A 22,735-nucleotide genomic window follows, 5' to 3' on the forward strand; every position below is an offset into this window, starting at 1 on the left:
TGCTGTTAATGGTGCGTGTTTACCCCTCCGAGCTGATGCGGAGCGTGTGCTGTGATTAACTCCCATTGATAACAGAGTGTAATCGCCTGTGTTTAGGAGGGATGTTTGGGCATTTAATTGCCATTGTGTGAGATAGCCTATAGCTACTTAATTAAATACTAATTAGGCCCTAAAAAATACTAATCAAAAATACTAAGTGGCATTTAATAAGAATGTTAAATATCTGCCTTGCTCCGGTTATCGCATCCAGCGGCAATTAAATTCCTGAACTTCTTTTGAGTGGATTAAGAAACAAGTTTAATGTTTTTAATTCAATTTCATTAATGTAAATTTGAATTAATTGCAAATTTGGAATTAATTAAAGAGCAGGGGAGCCTCTGAGCCCAAGCAAGTGTTAAATACCATCAGTAAATACTATTTTAACTGTCAGGCTGGAAGCAATTGAAGTCAGAGGGGTTAAGGAAGAGCTGAGCCAGGCTGTGAAGGTTGGATAGGGAATTCCCAACCCTCCCTGGTTTTAGGGATACCCTCAGGAATCGCCCCTCACCTTGTAGCCCTGGTTGATGCCGTTGATGAACTGGGGGCTGGGGGGGTTCCAGGTGAAGCGGATGGTGGTGGAGTTGATGGCCTCGGTCTGCACGTTCCCCGGGGGCACCGTGGGCACTGCCGGGATGGAGGCAGGGTTCGCGGCATCCATCACCCCCATGGCACATCCCACTGCCGACGGGGTGAACGCCGAGGCCCTGCCTACCTCCCTGCAGCGTCCACTCGGTCACCTTCATGCTGTAGACCCCCAGGCCGGCGCTGTTGTACGCCGCCACCTCGATCTCGTAGTTGGTCCAGATGATGAGGTCCTCCAGGAGCAGGTTGTTGACCTCGGCGTTGGTGATGTTCTTGAACTGGTAGCCCACGGGCAGCCCAGCCAGGCAGTACCTGGGGACCAGGGGCTGTCAGAGCTGCCGGTGTCCCCACCAGCACCCTGGGATGCCAGGGATGGGATGCCCCTGCTCACCGGATGATGTAGCCCTTGAGGACACCGTTCTGGTGGCTCTCCGGGGGTGGCTGCCACTGGATCATGATGGACTGGTTGGTGCGGCCGCTGGCAATGACATTCTGGGGGGGCGCAGAGGGGGGCTCCTCGGGCAGGGACACCCTATGGGGGACAAGATGGGTGAGCACCCATTGCACCAGCCCCCCCCCGACCCCCCAGGCACCACTCACCTCTCCGTGTCCTTGCTGAACTGGCCCCTGCCCACATCATTCACAGCACAGAGGCGGAACTGATAGGAGCGAGCGGGGACCAAGCCCCGCACAGCCACCGATGTCACCTCGGGGTCCACGCTGGCCAGCAGCACGGTCCAGGGGGCATCTGCAGGGGCAAAAGGGGGAAGCAGAGTGGAGGATGCAGGATGCTGGGGTCCCCACGCAGCATCCCTTGCCCACCATCCCGAGGTGATGCCGGAGCTCAGGCTTTGCCCGGTGCCAGCCTAGCCAGGGGGGTGAGAGCAGCCCCTTACTGTTCTCAGAGACCTCCACGATGTAGCGGAGCAGGGGGCTGTTGCCATCGAAGGGTTTGGCCCAGGTGAGGTTGATGGCTCGTTTCTCCAGGGGGCTGAGCACGGCCACAGGGCTCTCGGGAGCGTGGGGGAGCTGCCTGGACACGGGGTGAGGGATGGGGTGGTGATGGAGGGGGCATAGGCTGGGGTGTCGGATGCTGAGGGGACGGGGGGGGGGTCTCACCGGACGCGGAGGTAGGCGCTGCGTGAGTCGTTGCCCCCGGCCGACACCACCTTGCACGTGTACGTGCCGATGTCTCCCGACCAGGTCTGGGAGATGTGGAGGGTGCCCATCTCGTCCAGGCGCACCCTGGGGCCGCTCTCCGTGCTCAGCGGTGCCCCGTCCTTCTCCCAGAGGTACCTGTGCCGGGGTGGGGGGGGACACCAAAGGGGGGGTCCCACCACCGTGCCGGGCTCCCGGTGCACAGGGCACCAGGTGGCACTGCAGGATCACCGGCACAGGGCTGCGGATGGCGCCCACCGCCCGCCCGCAGCCTGGGGGTGCCTGGACCCCCCAACCCTCCCCATCCCCATCCCACGCACCTCACATCCACGCTGGGGTCGTGGGTGACCCCACAGCTCATGACAGCCTTGGTCCCCTTGATGACGCTCTGGTCCTGCGGTGGGTCGGTGATACGAGTCCTTGCTGTGGGGGGACAGAATGAGCCACCAGCACTGCTTGGAGGCTTGGCATCAGTAAGGATGTGTGCATCCAGGCACTCAATCAGCCCACCCCTGCAGGCCTCTGTACCTCACCATGCATCATAGAATCAACCAGATTGGAAAACACCTTTAAGATCCTCAAACCTAAGTGTTACCCAGGCCTACCAAACCCACCACCAAACCATGTCACTAAGGGCTTTGTCTACATGGTTTGTGAACGCTTCTAGGAATGGTGACTCCGTCACTTCCCTGAGAAGCCTGTTCCAATGCTTGACTATGATTTTCCTGAAGAAATTTTCCCTAATATATAGAATCCCAGCCTGGTTTGTGTTGAAGGGACCTTAAAGCTCCTCCAGCTCCAACCTCTGCCACAGGCAGGGACCCCTTCCACTGGAGCAGCTTGCTCCAAGTCCCTGTGTCCAGCCTGGCCTTGGACCTTGCCCGGTTGCCCATGGAGCTGTGTCCACCCACCCTACGCATGCAGAGCAGGGCGAGGTGGGTCCGTGGTGGGTCCCTTACCCCACACCACCAGGTCAGCAGAGGCCTCGTCCACGCCACGGGAGTTGGTGGCCAGGCAGACGTAGGTGCCGGCGTCGGCGAGGTGCGCGGGGCTCACGAGCAGGCTGCCCGACTCCAGCAGCGTGAAGCGAGGGAGCTGCACCGAGCCGCTGGCCAGGACGCGCTCCCCTGCGGCACAGGGAGCCCCGTCAGCTCCATCAGGGGCCTGGTGGCCAGGCAGGGATGGGGCAGGCAGATACAGGGCTCCGATACAGGCTTGCCTGCACCCCCGCGTCCCCATCCCCTTTACCTTTCTGCCACGTGATGGCCGGACGCGGAGCCCCTGAGGTCTCGCAGTTGAGGATCACGGACATGCCATCAATCACCGTGCTGTCCTGGGGACCCCTGGTGATGTTGGGGGCGATGCCTGAGGGGGGGGGGCAGAGAGATGCGCAACCCATCCTGAAGCCATTCCTGGTGCTCATCCAGGAGCTGACCCGCTCCTGGAGCATCTCACCCTGGTTTCCTGGGGTCCCCGAGCCCAGCCAGGGGGTCTGGGATGGGGGGGCGGGGGGGCTGTCACCTACTGGTCACAGCCAGGTACGTGGTGGTCTGCACCTCGCCGGCCGCGTTGCGGGCGAAGCACTGGAACATGCCGGTGTCGTCGGGGAGCAGCCCGCTGATCTGCAGGCTGCCGTCCGCCAGGAGCTGGAAGCGGGACAGCTTCTCCAGGTGGATGAGGGCAGCATCCTTGTACCAGGCCATCTCTGGGGGGGGCACGCCTGCAAGGACATGGTCACATCAGGCATGGGGATGCGGTGGCATGGGGAAAGCGGCTGGGGAGCAGCTCACCTTTGGCTTGGCAGGGAATGGCCACCACCTTCTCCATCTCGGCTGTGATGTGCCTCTCGGGCTCCCTGATGAACTGCGGCGGCTCTGCAAAGGGAAACCCAGCAATGGGAAGGGTCTGTGCTACAGCCGGGCTCAAAGCACCCCCAGTGACTCCCTCCTGTCGTTCCCACCTCAGCCCCCAAGGGCTGAGACCACCCTCAACTCATTGCACGCGTGGTTTGGGCTGCCCGTGGCCAGGTCCTCACCCATGACGGAGAGGAAGGCGCCCTCGGCCACGGCGGGCACGCTGCTGCTGCGCAGCACGGCCTCGCACTCGTAGTAGCCGCTGTCGCTCAGCGCGGGGCTGAGGATGGTGAGCCGGCGGCTGTAGTCGCTGATGCCGCTGGAGAGGGGCACCCCGTCCTTCTTCCAGACGATGTGCAGCTTCATCAGCGGCCTGGGGGGGCAGGAGCAGGTCAAGAACCAGCCATAACCCCCGTGGAGCACCCCCCTGCTCCATCCCGCAGGAGCCGCGGTGGGAAGGGAGCTGGGGGTACCCAGCCCTGGGAGATCCCCATCGCCATCCTGCTACTCGCCTGGCGTTGGCCACGCACTCCATGGTCACCTCCGAGGTGCCAGCCACCACGCTGGTGTTCCTGGGTGGGACGATGATGGTGGGTGCGATGGGATCAGCCGGGCCACCCACATCTGGGAGAAAGAAGACAGAGGAAAAAGCATCAGCACCCTCTGCTCACCCCTGGGGTGCCCGAGCACCCAGCGAGGCCAATGGGACACCCAAAGCCCATCACCTTGGCATCAGGCTGCCTTCATAGCCCTCTCCTCCCACAGGAGCCCACAGCACCAGCCCGGCCCCAGCCTGTGTGCCAGGGAGGAGGGAGAAAGGGAGTATATAAAGCAAAATGATTGCGACAATAAAAAACCCTCATGTAGGCGCTGTAAAAACGCGATGGGCTTGAAAGCTGCTGATATGGCTGAATCCATAAACATGGGCTCAGGTTGTTTATGGCCCCCCAGGGTGCCGAGGTACAGGAAAACAGATTAATGGGGCAGGAGGGGAGGGGAAATGGGGAGAGTCCTCTATGGAGAGGGAAAAACCCCTCCCCATGGGGCAGTGGGATGGGAGTACCAGGACTGATGGCACTCTGGGGCATCTCCCCCATTGGGCTGTAGCCACCTGAACAGGGGCTGGGGACCCTCACCCAAATGGACCAGAGGGATGGACCACGAGGGTGTTGAGCTGATGGGAGCACCGTGTGCTGCGAGGGGAAAAGGAGCAAGAGCAGGGCAGTGTGTCCCATGGGGATGCACTGCACCATCCCATCCCGCAGCCCGGGCCATGGCCGGATCCATCCCCAGCAGCAGGGATGAAGCAGGAGGCTCTACCCAAGACACAATCAGCGCCTACAGCACAGCCCAAAGTGCCTATATAATTGTGCTGCAGCTGAAGTGTGCAGTCAGCAAAGCGGAGCCTCTGATGAGATTTACTGCAAATTAAAGCGGGGGGAGCCCGGCGGTGCAGGGGAGCGGGGCCGGGAGGGGGGCACGGCCCCCAGCACTCACTGGCCACGCTCAGCGTGATGGGCTGGCTCGTCTTGTTGTCCCCGTTCTTGTCGTTCACCGCCTGCACGTAGTAACGTCCCGCGTCCGGGGCCACCGTGGAGAGGATGACGAGGGTGTTCTCCAGCGTGATGGCTCTGTGGGGATGGGGACACAAGGGGGATACTGATGCAGAGAGATGGGACCCTCATTCGTAACGCAGTACCCACATGGGATGGACTCAACCCTCAGCTTTCCTCCCACCAGCACCCAGAGGGGTTCAGCTCAACAGCTGGCCCCAGGACCACGCTGAGCCTCACATCCCCCCCATGCCCAGCAGAGCACATCGGACAGTGCAGATTAATGGGACCTTTCCTTAATGGAACGATCTAATCTGCAGGAAACATAAAATGGTTTGGGGAATATGTTTTTTTCTACCATTAAATATGAGATAAAGGAGTTTTATCTCTTCAATCCTGCCTTGCAAATAGAAAGGAGACCAGTTCAATTCCTGCATAATGTGGGTTACAAATTCAATTCCCGCACGCTGCAACTGCCAGCACTGAGTTTGCAGCTCCAACAGCACCGGGGCCTGATGCAGCCCCATGGGGACACGTGCGCTGTGCCCAGCTCCATCCCTGATGCCCACCTTTCACCCACCTTCCTCCCTCTTATTTTCATTTCTGTACTAAATTCATTTCCTCAGTGACAAACAGAGCCATTAGTCGCCGAATGCCTGTGGGTGTTAGCACGATGCGCTCGAGGCATCTGTTAAACAGCCTTATTGCAAGGACAAGGGCAGCCAAGGGAAACGTAGCCCCCCGGGATGCAGGGGAGGATGCAGGGGGACGCTGGAGGGATGCAGGGGGATGCTGGAGGGATGCAGGAGGATGCTGGAGGGATGCAGGGGGATGCTGGAGGGATGCAGGGGGATGCTGGAGGGATGCAGGGGGATGCAAGAGGAATGCAGGGGGATGCTGGAGGGATGCTCGAGGGATGCAGGGGGGTACCAGGGGTACTCACATGCGGCTGCTGGGGGAGATCTTGCGGCCGTCGCGGAACCAGGTGACCTGGGGCTGGGGGAAGCTGGCGATGCGGGGCGCACGGATGACGGCCGCCTCCCCGTGGGACACGCTCTGCTGTGTCTCGCGGTCCTCAAAGCTCCCCATGTCTGCAGAGCAGGTAGGAGAAACGGCTCAAGGGCTGGAAACGCACCCAGGGACCCAGCAGGGTCTGGCTGGAGGCCACGGGGATGGGCTCCGCCAGAGGATGCAGAGGGGCTGAGCTGGAGTCTGCTTCCTGCTCCCCTCCTTGGCTGGTAGATGCTATGGGATGGGGGGGGGGGGAGCTGTTGCTCAGACCCCGTGGGCTGCTCCTGCAAATCCTGCACAACCCATGTCCCAGCATCGGGATCATCCCGGCATGACCTTGGATCGGGAACCTGCTGCCTCCATCCTGCCCAGACATTGCCGGCTGGAAGCACACTGAAAGCAGAGTGAAGCAGGGGGCATGGAGAAGTGGGGGGGGCAGGGGATTTTTATTGACTTCCCTTAATTGCTGTAATTAAAAACATGTAAAGAATCTTTTTTTAACGACTTTGCCATTATCATCAGTTGTTAGCACAGCTGCCTTATTAATTTCTCATTAGCTTCCTGATTTCTCATTGCTCCTCAGGAAGGTGTTGAAGCGGTTGGGATTGGGAGTATCCCAGACCAGACAGAAGGAGGGACAGCAAGGGGCAAGTCCCGAAGGTACAGAGCCAGCATCACGGCCCTCAGCACCCTCAGTATCCTGCTTAACCTCCCCGTGGTGCCTTTGCATCACCCCCTAGTGCAGACTCCAAAGTCTGGCCCATCCTGCTCAGGTCCATTTGTCCACAGGATCCATGTGGAGCCATGGAAGAAGCATCCAGGACTGAGCCACTCATCCCTGCTCCTGCACTGCCGGATGCAGCCGCCAGCCTCACGCTCCTGTTTGCCTTCAGTAACGATTATAAACGGTGTTTGCTCTCAGAGCAGCCGGGAGGAGCGGGGCTGCTTCACACCATCAAGTGCTTCTCCCCTCCAGGGAGCCAGAACTGCGTGCTCAGACGTGGTGCTGTGGGTTTCCCAGCCCTGGCACAGCCTGCATTGCCTGGGGGGTGCCCCCCGTGCCCCCCAACCACTGCAGCAACCACGCAGCAGGAGCAGCAGAGGCAGCATCATCCCCATCCCTGCTGGCATCACCCCAGGGATACTCTGCACTCCCATGCGCTGGCCATGGGCTGCACTAACAAACACCAGAGCTGCCCTGCAGCCGGGTGTCCCTGCATGGCACTGTCACTTACATGCCACCTGCACCTCGGTCTGGCGCTGCAGCAGGGCTCCCATCCGGTTGCGGACGATGCAGCGGTAGAAGCCGGCATGAGTGCGGTCCAGTGATGTGATCACGTACCTGCGGGAGACAGGAGCCACCTCAGTGGTGCTGGGGACATCCAGGTCACGGTCACAGCCCCCGGGAGAGGCTGCAGGTCCTACACAAACCCCCATTTACATGCGTGTATGTGCACACACACACCCCCCCCATGTCCATGTGGAGGGACAGCACAGCGTCCCTTGCTGGCCCACAGTGACTGGTGGCCGTGCACGTAGGAGGTGCTTTTGCTGCATCACACACGCAGCGTGAGCTGGTGGCCATCAGTGACTCATGGCTGTGAGTGGGAGGCTCTGGACAAGTGGCTTTGAGCTGTCAGAAGCGGAGGTGGCTGCTGGGGACACGAGGACCCGGGACTCACACTGAGCCCCGGTGCTGAGTGGCAGAGACACACCAGGGTGTGCTGGTGTCCCTCCGCCTGGGACCCGCACGCAATGGGCAGAGGCTGAGCTGCCTTATCACCCCCAGCGCAGGCTCTTATCGCCTCCAGCGCCAGCAGCCGATAAGCAGATAAAGGGAATAACCATGTCTCAATTCCCAAGCATCACCCTGGTCCCCACACTGGACCCAGAACCACCGGACCTCCCTGAACCATCCCCACCCCAGGAGGGATGCAGGGGCTCCTGCTCCATCACCCCTAAACCAGGCTGGACCCCACTGGCCTCACAGATGGGTGAATCTCTCATGGGGATGGGTGGGTGCTGCAGCATCACCTTCCCTGATGGGGAGTGCTCAGACACAAAGCAGAAAGGCAATAAATAAGCAAGCTCAACCCTCCCTTGCCCAGATCTAATCTTGCATTAAAACATGCCGCAGGCTGCTTCGACAGAGCTTTGTTCTTTTGATAACTGAGCATAAATGAAACTTTGGGAGGACACAAGGAGCATGTTCCCTGTGCAGGGAAGCACAACAGGACCTTGTGCTCACCTCCCTGCACGGAGATGGTGCTGGAGACACGAGGTGCCCACCTCACCCAGAGGCACCACCGAGCTGGGGTGATCACAGCGGGGCTGGCATCAGACCCACTGCCAGCACACATCCAGGTACGCGGCATTCCGGGGGTCACCCATCCCCGTGGGAGAAGGGAAGATGCCATTTGGGAGCGAGTCCTTGAGCGTCACGGCTGATATTTAAAAATGATCCCCAGAGGCTTTAAGTAAGAGATTTCAATTCCAGGGAGCTGCCAGGCACTGAGGCAGGCACCAGGAGTAATGGGCCCGCTCTCCTTGTGGTGTCCTCGTGAATAAATCACACACCGTGACTCCTGAGCACACACACACACAAGCACACGGACGGACAGATGGACACTGATGCTCACCTGCCTGCTCAGCAGCACAGGGCCCCCCCTCTGCATCCCCTCCAAACCCTCACCCTGGGAGGGGCCTGGTCCCAAACCCCCCCATCCCACCCCACAAGCCGCCCTATAGGACCCAAACCACCCTCATCCTTAGGGCCCGTGCATGGAGCACCCACCGAGGCACAGCCCCACCTTGTCCCCGCACCCCGGGAGCCAGGACATCTCCATGGGCACCGGCAGCCTTCACCCCCCCCCCTCCGTGGGGACACCCCTGCAGATCCAGCTCACAGCGCCTGCTCCTCCGGAGCTGGAGGAGCTATTAAGGAGCTGAGCTCCTGCACACACCTAAAGCGGCTGAAAATAGCCCGGAGAAAGGAAATCAATTACCGGGCGCAGCCTGGCCCGCAGTCATTAACCAGACACGAGCAGGGACTTTGTTCTCGGCTTCCACAGAGGCTTTTATCCGAGACCACTCTGCTTTGATTTCCTTCCCCCATCATGCAGGGCTGTGAGGGGGGTGGCAGCCGATTTCACCCCTGTGCTGCGGGCAGGAGGAGGGGTGAAGCCCCCAAGGCTGAGCAAGCCACGGCCACGCTGCTCCCCTGGTCCCACTGTGCCAAGCAAACAGCTCTTCCGCTGGATCCAATCCTCAGCACGGCCCCAGCCAGGTCTCTTCACCCAGCACCAGCGCAGGGACACGCAGCGCACTGCTCACGCCAGGACAGAGAGGTCTGGCCGTGCTCCCGGTGCAGCCCTTGCTGCTGACTCGGCTGTTCCAGGGGCTGGTTTGTGAAGACAGAGGTTGACAGGGCACGGCCTGCAGGGAAAAGCACTTCCGAAGCGAGGAATGACCCCTGCTGCAAGAGGCAGCACTGATGGAGATCCGCACGGCCCCGGGGTCAGGAGGGGGGATCCGGAGCCACAAGCCCCGTGCCAAGGGAGCGGTGGGTTTGCAGAAGCAGTTGGAAGGCTTTGGCATCGGATCATGACAGATGGGTGAGCCGCACATTGGGAACGACGACCTCCCCTCCATCCCATCGGTGGGGCAGGACAGGGCACAGCACCGCCGCCAACCATAACCCCCCTTTGCCACACAACCCTGGCAAGGTATTGGCATCACCGCGCTGGCCACGCTGCTTCGTGGTGGTGGCGCTGGTTGGTGCCACGAGGCCTCAGCCCCTGTGGCTCTGTTATTGCAGGGTTGCCAAGAAGCATGGGGCTGACGGTGCCGAATTATTATTAGATTGAGGGGGTGGAGAGGGGCCGGGAAAAGCATCAGCCAAAGGATTTGATCCATCAAATGGGAAAGGCGGACGAGTGCAGGAATCCGCGTGCTTCTTCCAACGCCGCCCAGTAACAGCAACAGCTGGATGGGATTTTGGAGAGCAGCACATTGCCACAGTCCCCTCTGATTAATATCCTGTATAACGACTAATTAATTCTAGAGGGGACATGCATCTGAATGGTTACCGTGTGATAATGAAATGCCAAGTGAGCATTAAAACACATTTAGCAAAGGTTTAACGACTCCCAGCATCCGAGCAGCGCATCCCGGCACCTCCACCCGCCCGGCTGCCGCTCAATGTGCTTTTAAACCCCCGCCCTGCTATTCCATCAGCCCCCGTTAACTGTATTATTGGATCTCAATTAGCTCCTGATTGGAAAGGGCTCTGTTGTGACACACGTGGCTGCTTCCTAGAGGGAATGGGAGCTCGGTGGTGCCGGCGGCACTGTAAATCCCTGCCTCACTTGGTCGGGTCAGAACAATGAACCAGTTAATAATTAACGTCCATGGATTAATCTGCCACCTGCCTGCAGAGCGGGGGCACAAGCCTCGAGCCATGTGAAGCATCCGGAAGGCTCCAGCATGGCCTTCACCAGCTCAGCCCCCACCATCCAGCTCAGGTGGTAACTCTGGGTCCAAGAACCTTCTGCTGGTCCCCTTTCCACGGCTGCTTGAGCCTGCACAAGGTCCCAGCACGGAGATCCCCTCCATCACCTTCCCCTCTCCTGCCAGCCCCAATCCACGGGGCTCATGGGCACGGCTGCTCTGCACTGTTGCTTGTGCCACCCTCAAAGCCCGACAAGGCACAGAGCAAAGCAGGAACCTTCTCGACACAACCATCACCACCAAAGCCCACCCCATGCTGCCCATTACCAGCTTGGTGCTGCCTCACTGGCACTCCTGGGAGCTTTGGCAATGCCAAACCTGAAGGCACGAGCAGCAGCTCACTGCTGAGCTCCCATTGCAGCCCCTCTGCTTTATCAGCTCCCATTAATGATCCCATTGGACGGCAATCAGCTCCTCAGGGAAGGGCTGTGCTCTACAGCTGGGCTGGTGAAGAGCTGGTCCAGCTGGGGCAGGGATGTGCTCCAGTTAGCACAGGCTGGGGTCCCAGCAGGGAGCCAGGGGTAAAACACCCCCTTTTCCCTCCCAGGTCTGTGCTTTTGAGAGGGTTCTGGCTCCATATTTGACATAATTTGGGGACAAAGTCCAAGCATCAAACAACTGGGGTCCTCCAAAGGCCATAAAGGCTTGGTGGGATGCTGTGTGTGCAGCATCCCTGCATCCCTGGTGTACACACATCCCAAAACATCCCATAAAGGAGGGAGGGGGGGCAAAATAGCCCCAAATCCAGCCATGGGGCTGCATGGCACCGGAGGAATCCAGGGGAGCACCAGGAAGCTCTGTCTCGCAAACCCTGTTTAGCTGGGGGAGGCACAGGGAGCACTGCAGCAGCAAAGGCAGCCAGCGCCAGGGATGTAATCACACTCTCCCAGGCTCCAAGCTCCCGGAAAAGAGGATCTGGGCTCTTAGGAAGAGGCGCTGGACCCTTTAGTAGCTCCTGCACCAGCTGCGGAGGGATGCGGGGAGAGGCAAGAGGCTGATTTAGTGCGCAGGAGATGCATCTCTACGGATGGGTGTCTGTCCAGAGGTAATCTATGTGCAAGGTAATTTCTCCAGGCAGCAGGACTCGATGCAACCCTTAATAGGACAATCTCATGTGATGAATTACCAGACCCAACTAATCTGCATGTTAAATTTCTTGTATGAGAAATAAATATCCTCAATTCACCAGAGAAGCGCTTTCCTTCCGAGGATTTCATTAAAGGCATCAAGCTGCCTGATTTGCATGTTATGATTCCTCGTACGAGGAGAAGTCAGGCTCTGGAGAGCGCGCCAGAGAGATTATGCAGGGAAAACCGGAGCAGGCCCTGGAGAGCAGGGGGAAAACTGGAGCAGGCCCTGGGGAACACGGTGCCAGGACATGGGAATGCAGCGTGCAGCACATTTCCACCCCCCAAACCCCTGTCATCACCCTAGCAAAGGTCACAACAGGCAGAGGAGGGGATGGGGTTTTGCTGTGGGGTCCCCAAGTGTGGGAGGAAGCGGGGGTCCCATGGGAGAGCTGTCTCTATGCACCCCATGCCAGCAGCAGGCAGCAAGCAAGTGAAGGCTGGTCCCTAATCCCCCATGGCCCCCAAGGATGCTCCCAGGGGAAAGCACACACAGAGCCAGTCTGGTCCATGATCCCTCTGTGGTTCCTGATCACACTCTATCCCCAGGGATGCTCCAATGGCTCTCACGCATTCCTCCCTCTGCAGTCCTCAGGGATGCTCTGCACTGGCTGGGGGCCGGGGACCTGCTGAGCTCATTCCCGTTCCCATTCCCGTTCCCCACCTGCCCGTCACCACACGCCAACAAGTCGCTCGGTGGCAAGCTGGCGGCTGCGGGAAGGGAAGGCTGGTCACCATGGAAACGCGCTGCCAAACTGGGAGAGTGGCTCCTTCCCTTAAAACACACCATGAGCTCCAGGGCCATGGGACCAGGAGGAACCGGGATGGCTCATGGGGAGCCATGGGGAGCCGCAGCCCCCAGAAAAGGGGTGCGATGCACAAGGGTGAGAGCAGCTGGCGGTGCTGGTGGGATTCCTGGCTATGGGAGAGATGTGGGGAACAGCAATGAGGATGCTGAGGGTGGAAATGCTTGGTGGCGTGCTCGATGCCACGAAACAGGTAGATGAGACCTTAGTGATCATGGCAGCCCTGGATTGGACTCGATGATCTTAAAGGTCTTTTCCAACTTGGTTGATTCTATCCATGATTCTATGACTCTAAGCCTGGGACACGTCCCCCCTGCAGCACAGCGCCCTGCTGCAAAGAACAGTGCATCCTGTCATGGGCACAGCCAGGATACAGGGAAGGTCCTTCCTGCCCCTGGCATGGGGAGATGCTGGGGGGCACAATCCATCCCTGATACGGGCTTGTACACCACATCCCTCTCCCACACTACCGATGCAGCCGCAGCCATCCCAGGCCCCTGCACGGACAGCTGCATCCCTGAGCCTCTCCGTCCATCCACAGCATCCCTCCCCTCTCCCAGGACTACTCCGTTTCTAAACTCGTTGAGTTTTAATTACTCCCTCCCCGTGCGTGAGCGGGCTGGCTCCGCGCCACCGACAGCTCTATTCAGATTCCACTCCTGCCCATCATCACTCACTCTGGTGCTTCGCCCTCAGTTCCAGGCCCGACATCCCAGCCCTCAGCTCGACACACGAAATCCCTGCGGAGACGCGGGGACAGACAGCACACGGCGGGCAGAGGGAAGCTGCTGCTGGCAGGTTGTGTCCTCACCAGGGCGAGGACGGGTTGAAGCCAGGCAGTGATTTGCATCCAGGCTGTTTGCTTCATTAGCTGCGCCTGGGTTTGTTTGGGTTTTCCTCATGTGTTTGTTTATTTGCTCGCTTCCTTCCTTAATCCTTTCTGGCTGGATGCTGGAGCTGGAGGCGGGGGCCGGGGGCTCGTTGGGCAGGGAGTCACCTTGGCGCCGGGATGCAGGGATGCAGGGATGCGGGGCTCCAGGGCTGCTGCGCATCCCTGAGCAGACACCTTTCCTACAGAAGGGTAAACCAAGGCACGGAGCAGACCCAGGAGTCCCCAGTTCTGGGGGTCCAAACCAGTTCTGGGTTTGGAGGTGCCCCCCAAGCACCCCAACCCAATCCGAGGTGGGGCAGAGCCAAGGGTCATGGTCCTGACACCTTAATCCGGCTTGGAGTGTGTGGCTCAGCCCCAGCACTGTGCAGCTGCCCTGTGGGAGCCCCTGCATGGGTTCTGTGTCCCCCCAGTGTCACCACTGTCCCCACGACCCCCTTCAAGAGCTGACACATTGCATTGTCCCCACTGCAGCCAACGTGGCTCCTGACAGGCGCGAGCTGCAGGAACCATGGGGCTTAACAGGTCTCTGAGCTTCGACACTGGGGTTAGGGACAAGGGACCTGTGCCATGGGGCACCCAGCACCAAGCCTGGGGCACTGGGGACACCACAGAGCTGCAGCCACCACAGCTGAGTGAGGAACAGCCCCATGGTCCCCACGGCTGCTGCAGCACCCGGCACAGCACCGCGCTGGGGAGGGCACCCAGCACCCAGCACGGCACAGGGTGATGGGGAGGGGACGTCACCAGCCACATTGTCTGCGCTCCCGGCATCCCGGAGCAGCCCCGCGTTGCTACAGCAACACGAAGCCTTTGGATTCAATGCCTTTAAATGGGGAACTGCTTGTCTCGGGCTGAATTATTGATTAAAACTGAGAGGATGGCACACACAGGCACAGGAGATGACCAGAGGTACCCGGCTTCACTTAGAAGCGAGCTCCAAGCAGGCTGTGATGTGGGGCCATCAGGATCAGTCACCACATGGGGCTGGATGTCCCAAACCAGGGTGATCTCTTGTGCTGCCCTTTCCTGCTCCATCCCTGGGCTGGACTGAGCTCAGGGAGCCAGGAGCCAGCGGCGAGCTGCAGCCCGGTGTTAATCCCCTTGTTCAAACGCCTCCTCCCTGATGTTGACCTGCTTAAATCCACCGTTTGCTCTCCAAACAGAGGAGGCAGCTCCTGGCAAAGCCAACGGCTGCATCCCCAGCACTGCATCCCCTCGCAGGGGGACTGGTGATGCCCGCAGTGTCCACCGGCAGGGACCGGTGCACCGGGCAGGATGGGTCCCGGATGCTCAGCGGTGTGATGGGACTCACCGGTACTCCAAGGAGAACTTGGTCAGCTCCTGGCTGTTGTGCAGCCACTTGAACTCGAGGGGCCAACTGCCCTCGGCCATGCACGTCAGGACCAGGCGGTTCCCCTCCAGATGGACCTGGCTCCGCACTGGCTCCGTCTTAAAGTATGGGGAGACATCGTCTGCAGAGAGAGGAGGGAGAGGGGTGAGAGACATGGCTGAGGACCCACAACCTGCCAGCCCCATAACCTGCCAGCCCCATTCACTTCACCATAACCATAACCCAGCAGCACATGGGCACAGGGGCAGGGGGTGCTGGTGGCCTCATCCCCATCCCTCTGTCCCAGCCAGGCCTCCCCGCTGGCCACTTGCCCGCCCTGAGCCGTTTCCCCAGCCCGTCGACAAGGGCTTAGCCCATCTAGGGTTTATCTAAGCCGCTTGCTCTGCTTTATTCCCGGCTGCCTTTGTAGTGCTTCAGAAGCACTGAGCTTTTAACTTGGGGGGTGAAGAGGGTGGAGGGGCTGGGAGCGGAGCGAGACATAAACACTTGCTCCTCTCCTGTTTTATTTGCTAAGTAAAACTATAAATCGAAACGCACAGCTCCATTTTCTGCTTAACAAATGGAAGCCCTTTTACTTCAAAGACACATTCATATTCCCCAGCAGCTTTCAAGTGTGCTTTCAATCACGGCTTTGGGTTTTTTCTTTGGGGCAGGGCTTTGCTCTCTTGTGCGCGAGCTGAATTCCTGCCGCAGCTCTCCACACCCCGAGCTCACAGCAAAGCAGTGCCCATGGGCTCAGCCCGTGCTGGTGTCCCACCGCCACGGGGGCTCAGGGACACCAGCAGAGCTGCCCCGCTGGTCCCTGTCCTCTCCTCCTGCGCACCCGGGGGTGCCAATTGCTGCATCCATGTGGAGATGCCCGTTTGATTCACACCCACCCTGCTGCGTGTCCCCGGGGTGGGCACGGGGATGCTAAATGCCAGGCGAGTCATTAGGCAGGGAAGGAGCAGCAGAGAGCTCCTTACTTTAATGCTCCTCTCTGACCTTCAGCAGTGCTGGCTGGGGCGGGCAGCCCTTAGCCCATTGCCCCTGCACTGGATCCAGGCTGGATTGGGGCACTGAGGCACCTCTCAGTGCAGTCAAGGGGCTCAGCGCCCGTGCGTGGTGTGTGTCACCTCTACACGTGTGGACACGTGTCCCTGTCGCGCTGCGGCAGGAGCTTGACCTGCAATGCCAGAGCTTCACCCACGCCAGGCTGGAGATGTGGGATTATTGCAGCACCCAGTTGAGGCCACGGCAAAGCCAAACATCAGCTTCAAGGCTGAACACCTCGGGCATGAAACCAGTAGATGAGCCATGGACCAGGCAGGGCAAGATGCAGCCAAAGCATCCATGCAGCAAAACAGGCTGATGCCCAGGCTCTGGTGATGGTCACCTCTGCGTGAGCCCCACCAGAAACCACAGGGCTCAGCATCCCGGGCTGAGTCCTCCAGTAGCATCCCCCCACTGATCCCAGCACCGAGCGCTTAGGGATGCATTTGGGATGCTTTTGGGATGGATTTGGGATGCAGGGTGCTCCTGGCACACCTTCCGCCGGGCCGCAGGCCGTTTGCACACATCCTAATTTGACTTTAAGCAGCTCAGGCTCATCTTGCTTTGAAGCGCCCGAGCCATCTGTTCTGCATTAAGGGGTGAAGAACGGCGCCGAGCAGGAGAGGCAGTTCCTAATTCCACCACTGGTCCCTATCCACCCGCAAAGGGCACTGCAGCCTCCTCCATCCCCACACAACAGGCTCCTCCGATCCCTTGCGAAAGCCAAAACCACCCCAGACAGAGCAGGGGCTCCTGGGTGCACCGGGTGTCCCTTGCGAGGGTGAAGGTGGCACCGAGCTCCAACTTTCCGTGCCTCAGTTTCCCTCTGTTTGACGTCACGCAGCATCTCAGCTCTGCTCCCAGTACACCAGGGGGACCATTCTGTCCCATCGTCCTGGTAGCAACACGGGCCATGGCACCACCAAATCCAGGGCGCACAGGGGTGCCCATCACCTCATCGCCCATCACCTCACTGCCCACTGCAGAGCCAGCATGGACAGAGGCCACGATCCCACAGGTCCTGGGGGCAGTGGGAGCTCTCCGGGGGTGTGACACCACGTCCCCCCCCCAACCCAAGGGCCATTACAGCTAATTCCGCCTCTCCCCCATCTGCTGTGCCTCTTTACTCTCCACTGGCTCATTAGAGGCTAATTAGTTGGTGCAGAAATTCATCACTTTGCAAAGGCAGCAGCGAGGGGCGGCCCCAGGAACATCTGCACATCTGCCGGTGGCACGGGATGGGGCTGAGCTCCCGAGGCCATGGGTCGGGGGCCGCGCCATGCCATGCTATGCCAGCCCGGCACAGCCCCCTCCGTGGAATAGGTGCCACCAAACCACTCCATCCCCATCCTGCCCGCACCCGGAGCTGAGCTGCAGGCAGGGATGGATGGGATACACAGGATGCCAAAAGCTGGCAGTAGGGAAGGGGGACAGCAACGGGGATGACCCTGGCTCTCTCCCTCCACCACCGGTGACATTTTAATGCCAGGCCTTCACAAGGCACTAATCCTGCCTAATGGGATCACAATCTTTGTCCCTGCACTTTATTTACACAGAGCTGGGTCTGAGCCCGGAGCATTAGTGAGGGGGGGGGGATGTGGATTTAGAGCAGGGGCCCTGGCTGTACCTAAAGAGCAGTAATGGATCCTAATGCTGGGCGTAATGGGCAAGCCAGGAGCTAAGCCCCCCTCCCCAGGCTTCAAATCCCTCTTGATGGGAAGGGACGGGAAGGTTTAAGCCCAGAGGAATCCTGGAATGCCTGCCCAGGGCAGGGTGCTCCGTGCAGCTGCTGGTGGGGAGAAGGAGGGTGAGACCCCCGCTTTGTGCTCAGCAAACCCCAGTGAGCAAAGAGAAGGTGGGGATGGGGCATGAGACGGGTCCCCCCTGCCAGCCATAAGGGACCAGCAGCTCAGGGGACACCCAGGTTCTTATAAAAGTCTTCCAGTGCCTAAAGGAGCTGCAGGAAACCTGGAGAGGGGCTTGGGACAAGGGATGTAGGGACAGGCCAAGGGGAATGGCTTGAACCTGCCCGAGGGGAGACTGAGCTGAGCTCTTAGGCAGAAGCTCTTCCCTGTGAGGGTGCTGAGGCGCTGGCACAGGGTGCCCAGAGAAGCTGTGGCTGCCCCATCCCTGGCAGTGCTCAAGGCCAGGTTGGACACAGGGGCTTGGAGCAAGCTGCTCCAGTGGAAGGGGTCCCTGCCCGGGGCAGGGGTTGGAGCTGGAGGAGCTTTAAGGTCCCTTCACCCCAACCCATGCTGGGGTTCTATGCCCCTTATGGACAGGGGGTGACATCCACCGCTCCCCTCCCCACTGAGCGCCCTGGCCCCCCCAGCATGGGGCGATGCGGTGACATCTCTGCTGCAACAGACGATCGCGGGCGCCGCGCAGCACGAGGAGATTAAAAAACAATAAAGAGAAAGCGAAACCCGCGCTATAATTACCAGCCTGGAGCCGCCAGCGCAGGCGGGGGGGGGGGGGGAAGAATAAGAGAAGAAGAAATCCACTAAAATTTTAATAGGAACCAGTGCATTTAATTTAAGGACACATTTTTTCAATTACCAGAATAATTGTTTGATTCCTAAAACACGTTTCAATACGAGGGTAATTTTCCTCCGGTTTTATTATTCATTTGTGTAACAGGCTCGCGGCGCCGTTCCCCGGCACCCGCTGCCCATCCCGGGGGCAGGAGGGGACCCTGTCCTGGCATGGCAGGGGTTAACGTCACCACAGCACCTATGGGGGATCAAGATGTCCCTGAGCAACCCAGTGGGGTCAGAGCCGCGGTTGGGTGCAAGGAGAGATCCCGGCCCTGGGGACAACCCATGGCCCCTCCATGGCCACCTTGGCCAAGTGGCCCCATGGCCGTGGACATGGGCAGGGACAGGGAAAGGCCAAGCGCTGCACTGCTGCCCCAGGAGCCATCCCTTGGCTAAGTTACGTTTCCTGCTTGTCGGATGTAAGCGTGCGGTTGGGAGGCATCAATATTTCAGTGTCTGTTGGGAAAGTCACCGGGCTTATGTCCCCATGGGCACCGAGGGCACGGCTCCCGGTGCTCCTGGTGTCCCCACCACGGTCCCCTCTGGAGCTGAGGATTAGCAGTGCTCAGTGCCAGAGCCATCAGCATTCCCGAGACGAGGCTTCATCCCCTTAACAAACAGCAAACACGGAATTGAAACGCCGAAAGCTCCCGGCACCTGGGAGCTGCGGAGCACAAGGTGCTGCCGAGTGGGGGCCGGGAGTCTGGGGGTGACAAGGCACAGGGATGAGACGGGGCAAGCATCCTTAGTGAGCCCCATTCACCCTCCTAACACCTGAGCAGGCAGTGCCGTGGGGAAGGGGCAGGGAGGGGGCTCCAGCCCCAGCCATACGCTGTAGCCCCTCTGGGGCTCAAATGGCACCAGCAGTGGGGCAGGATGGATCCATCCTCCCCAGCCCGTCAGTATCACTGAACCCATCAATATCCATCCCAGCATCAGCCCTCGGTCCTGATCTCAGTGGAAAGGGCAGGCCCAGGAGTACAGGGACATCCCAGCCATTCCTTGTACCCCCCCCAAGCTGGGCTGGTGGCCATGGGGTGTCCCCACAGGCACACAGAGCAGTTCCAAAGGCACCCAGCACCATCCTGCCCATCTCAGCCCTGTGGCTCAGCCCCGCACCCCCCCCCCCCACCCTATGGCACATCTTCTGGTGCAGTTATTTCTCGTTCCACTAAGAAAAAGACTTATAATCGCAGCTGTGTCCATTAATCCTCACAACTTACTTTGTTCCCTTCCTCCCCTGCCTTTCGCCTCCCTCCCCTTCTCCCCCCACTGAGACCAAGAGCTTTCAAACTCTCCTCCTGGCTATTAATTAAAAGCAACCTCTCCACTATCCAGAGTGTACTCGCCATAAATTAATAGCGGGCTCCTTAATCAAATCTTATCTCCTCTCGGAGCGCCCGGCGCTGGGGTTGGTATCCCAGCCCGCCCGGCCGTGAAATGCAATTTCCAATGCTCCGATGGGCTCTGCTCCATCTCCTGCTCCCATCCACACCGGTGCCGGTGCCAGGCCGGCAGCAGCCGGGGCTATGGGAAGCGGAGGACCCGGCGCTGACAACGGCCGAGGTGGCTCCCAACAGACACGCTCCATTTCTCAGCCATTTACCACGTTTATCTGCAGCCCCCACGGAGGGCTCTCGCCTCCTGCATTATGCAGAGGGCACAGCCGGAGCCGGGGGGCTCGGTGCTCGCCGGGGGCACGAGGATGTGAGAGCAATGTGGGAGATGCTCTTGCCATGGGGAGGCAGCAGGGCCATGGCACAGCTTGAGGGGGTCAGCTGGAAGTGATGCTCTTGGACCGGTAAGTTCGTGGTGCACTCTGGAGAGCATCGTCCCTCTGGTCCCTGCAGCGTGGTCCCCAGCCTGGCTCCACATCCCTGTCCCACCAGGTTTTCCTTCTTTCCATCCACACAGCGCCTTCCCACCCACCCCCAGCACTGCCCTTCCTCAAGGGCAGGAACAACACCAGGATAGTGATGAGCACCCACATATCCAGGGCAATTCCATCCCAAAGCGCATCCCCATCCATCTGGCCACAGCCCTGATCCATTCTCAAGAGCCTGACCGGGCTGCAGCAGACCTCAACCTGAAACGTCCCCTCCAGCCCTGTCCAGCTGCAGCAGTTCCCCATTCCCATGGCGTTCCGAGGCAGCAAACGTGCGCTGGAACAGAGGGGGACTCAAAAACAGTGCCCCAGAGCTGCTGCTTCCCTACACTAGGGCTGACAATTGAAGCCCTCTCCTTTGCTGCTTGGAAAAACCCTGTGTTAGCCTCGATTTTCCTGCCTTCCCCAATAGCCCAAGACAAGCACGAGGGGCTTCAGCTCCATCCCTCCAGCAGCACCACAGCCCAAGCCCTGAGCAGTGGGGAGATGATGGGAGCTGCAGTCAGGAGCGATGCCGAAAAGCAGCTGCTTCTCGTAAAGCAATTGCAGAGCAGAGCTAAGAGGGGTTTTCAGGGAGGCAGAGTAGCCTGAAGAGCCTCCCTCGCTCGGCCCCACTCCCACTGAGATCACAGGAATAAAACCAGCTTTGTTGCACGGAAGAGGGGCCGCAGCCCCGAGCCATCAGCAGGTTGGAGCAGGGCTGCGCTGCTGCGCTCGGAGGATGCGGGAGCATCTCACAGCGGCTGTATCCCTCCATCCATCCTTGAACAGGGCACCAGTGCAGCCCTTGGAGAGGGAAAGCAGCGAGAGGCTCCCTGCAGCATCTGCCACCAGCACATACCCTGCACGACCTTGCTGCTGAAACGCATTCGTCTCTGCTCTGATGCCTCACACTGAGCCCACAGACTGCTCACAGCATGAGGAGCTGCAGCTCCGCCATGGAGAAGGGGCATAAGCAGCCAGACAAGGGCACCCTGGTCCTTCAGCTCAGGCAACAGCTCCTGCCCAGCCACAAACATGAGGTGGAAACGGGCACCTTCTCATCTCCATCAGCACCTCTGTGCCATTGCTTTAGCGATTCCTTCGCACAGAAAAAGGGTCATTGTGGTGGGGGGGGAGCCCTTGGGACATGGGGCCAGCACCCAGCAAAGGAGCTCATCACCCACATTAGGGTGTCTGGAGGGGACATCCTAGTGTGGGCGATGGAGGGGTCTGGCAAAGGAGGGGAGCTGGAGCCAGGCTGGACCCGGCACGGCTCTGGTGCCGCTGCCCCACTCCTCCCTCGGAGGTGATGTGGGGCTCCCTATGTGCCATAAGCGGATTGCAGGGGTGCGTCCACCGGGTTAGGTGGGAGGCTGAGCGAGATGCGGAGCACAGCTCCTGCCCGTGTGATGCCGGCAGCGCTGGCTTTTCCAGTGGCTTTCTCCCCTGGAGCCTTTGGGAAGGGGAAGCTGCAGGAGGGACGGGGCTCTGCCACCTCCTCACCCCTCCAGACCCCTGCAGGGCCCTGGTGTGGGCTGGCACCGGGGTCATGTCCCCATGTTTGTCCCTGCAGCCACCCCTGCCCTCAGTGCTGGCAGTGCCAGTGACAGGGGGACACTGCACTGGGAAGCAGCACAGTGACCCCAAACCCCTGCACAGCCCCACCATAGGCAAGCCCCACTGCAGCAGCACCAGCTCAGGGCTCTCTGTGACAGCCCAGTGGTTAATACAAGCTGACCACAGCCATGGTCTCAGCACCCAAGCCCCCTGCACACACCCAGCCCAGGGTAAAGGAGACTCCAATGGGGACAGCAGCAATCACAGGACACAGGGGATCCAGCAATTGATGCCCCTCACCTTCTCCCCCAGCGGTCCCCAGCACAGCACCGGTGTCACCTGCGAGCTGCACAGCAGCTTTGTCAGTGTCACACTTCATCCATCTCGGTGCTTCCCAGCCTCGGGGTGTAGGAACAGGCAGTGGGTGTGATTTCCTGAGCCCACAGTGACAGGCAGAGCCCAGGAGCCCCAAAACCGAGGTGCATCTAGCACAATACATGGCCACATCTGCTACGGCACAGCCCCTCACAGCCAGCAGGGTTATCACTGCCCTCCCAGGGCCACGGCATCCCGCAGGACAGGCAGATGGATGCATGGATGGATGCATGGATGCATGGATGGATGGGTGGGTGGATGGATGGATGGATGGATGGATGAACGGACACCTTCCTCCCGCACTGCTTCCTGCCAGTGGGACCGCGCTGCCATCTCCCCTTCCTCCTCCCACATCTGTCTCCAGGCCCCCAGTTATTTATTTATTTGTTAATTAACTGCTGTTTCCATAACAAACGCTCCGGCTTCTCCCAGCCTCCAACAGCCCTGGGGCTGGATTGTTAACTACGATTTTAATTTGTTAATTAA

General features: G+C 59.7%; 2 protein-coding genes across 4 annotated transcripts in view; one reads left to right on the forward strand and one right to left on the reverse strand.

The window, feature by feature from the left end:
- The window catches only part of SDK2 (sidekick cell adhesion molecule 2), a 43,666-nt gene that overhangs the window by 11,593 nt on the left and 9,338 nt on the right, over positions 1 to 22,735 (reverse strand). For all 3 annotated transcript variants that reach the window (XM_065693543.1, XM_065693542.1, XM_065693544.1), the window contains exons 2-18: positions 14,843 to 15,002; positions 7,432 to 7,538; positions 6,129 to 6,276; positions 5,130 to 5,263; positions 4,145 to 4,256; positions 3,815 to 4,005; positions 3,570 to 3,653; positions 3,305 to 3,499; positions 3,028 to 3,144; positions 2,739 to 2,906; positions 2,100 to 2,202; positions 1,741 to 1,917; positions 1,518 to 1,654; positions 1,222 to 1,369; positions 1,013 to 1,153; positions 752 to 933; positions 548 to 663 (exon numbers count right to left, since the gene is read on the reverse strand). In XM_065693543.1, the coding sequence (XP_065549615.1) occupies positions 548 to 663; positions 752 to 933; positions 1,013 to 1,153; positions 1,222 to 1,369; positions 1,518 to 1,654; positions 1,741 to 1,917; positions 2,100 to 2,202; positions 2,739 to 2,906; positions 3,028 to 3,144; positions 3,305 to 3,499; positions 3,570 to 3,653; positions 3,815 to 4,005; positions 4,145 to 4,256; positions 5,130 to 5,263; positions 6,129 to 6,276; positions 7,432 to 7,538; positions 14,843 to 15,002 (2,420 nt within the window). The remainder of the gene's footprint in view (positions 1 to 547; positions 664 to 751; positions 934 to 1,012; positions 1,154 to 1,221; positions 1,370 to 1,517; positions 1,655 to 1,740; positions 1,918 to 2,099; positions 2,203 to 2,738; positions 2,907 to 3,027; positions 3,145 to 3,304; positions 3,500 to 3,569; positions 3,654 to 3,814; positions 4,006 to 4,144; positions 4,257 to 5,129; positions 5,264 to 6,128; positions 6,277 to 7,431; positions 7,539 to 14,842; positions 15,003 to 22,735) is intronic.
- Positions 4,094 to 22,735, forward strand: part of RPL38 (ribosomal protein L38) — a 72,874-nt gene continuing 54,232 nt past the window's right edge. Inside the window, exon 1 of the mRNA XM_065693546.1 lies at positions 4,094 to 4,097. The gene's annotated coding sequence lies outside the window, so the exon portion shown is untranslated. The remainder of the gene's footprint in view (positions 4,098 to 22,735) is intronic.

The sequence above is a fragment of the Lathamus discolor genome, chromosome 13 (assembly GCF_037157495.1).
Source record: "Lathamus discolor isolate bLatDis1 chromosome 13, bLatDis1.hap1, whole genome shotgun sequence".
Taxonomy (NCBI): domain Eukaryota; kingdom Metazoa; phylum Chordata; class Aves; order Psittaciformes; family Psittacidae; genus Lathamus; species Lathamus discolor.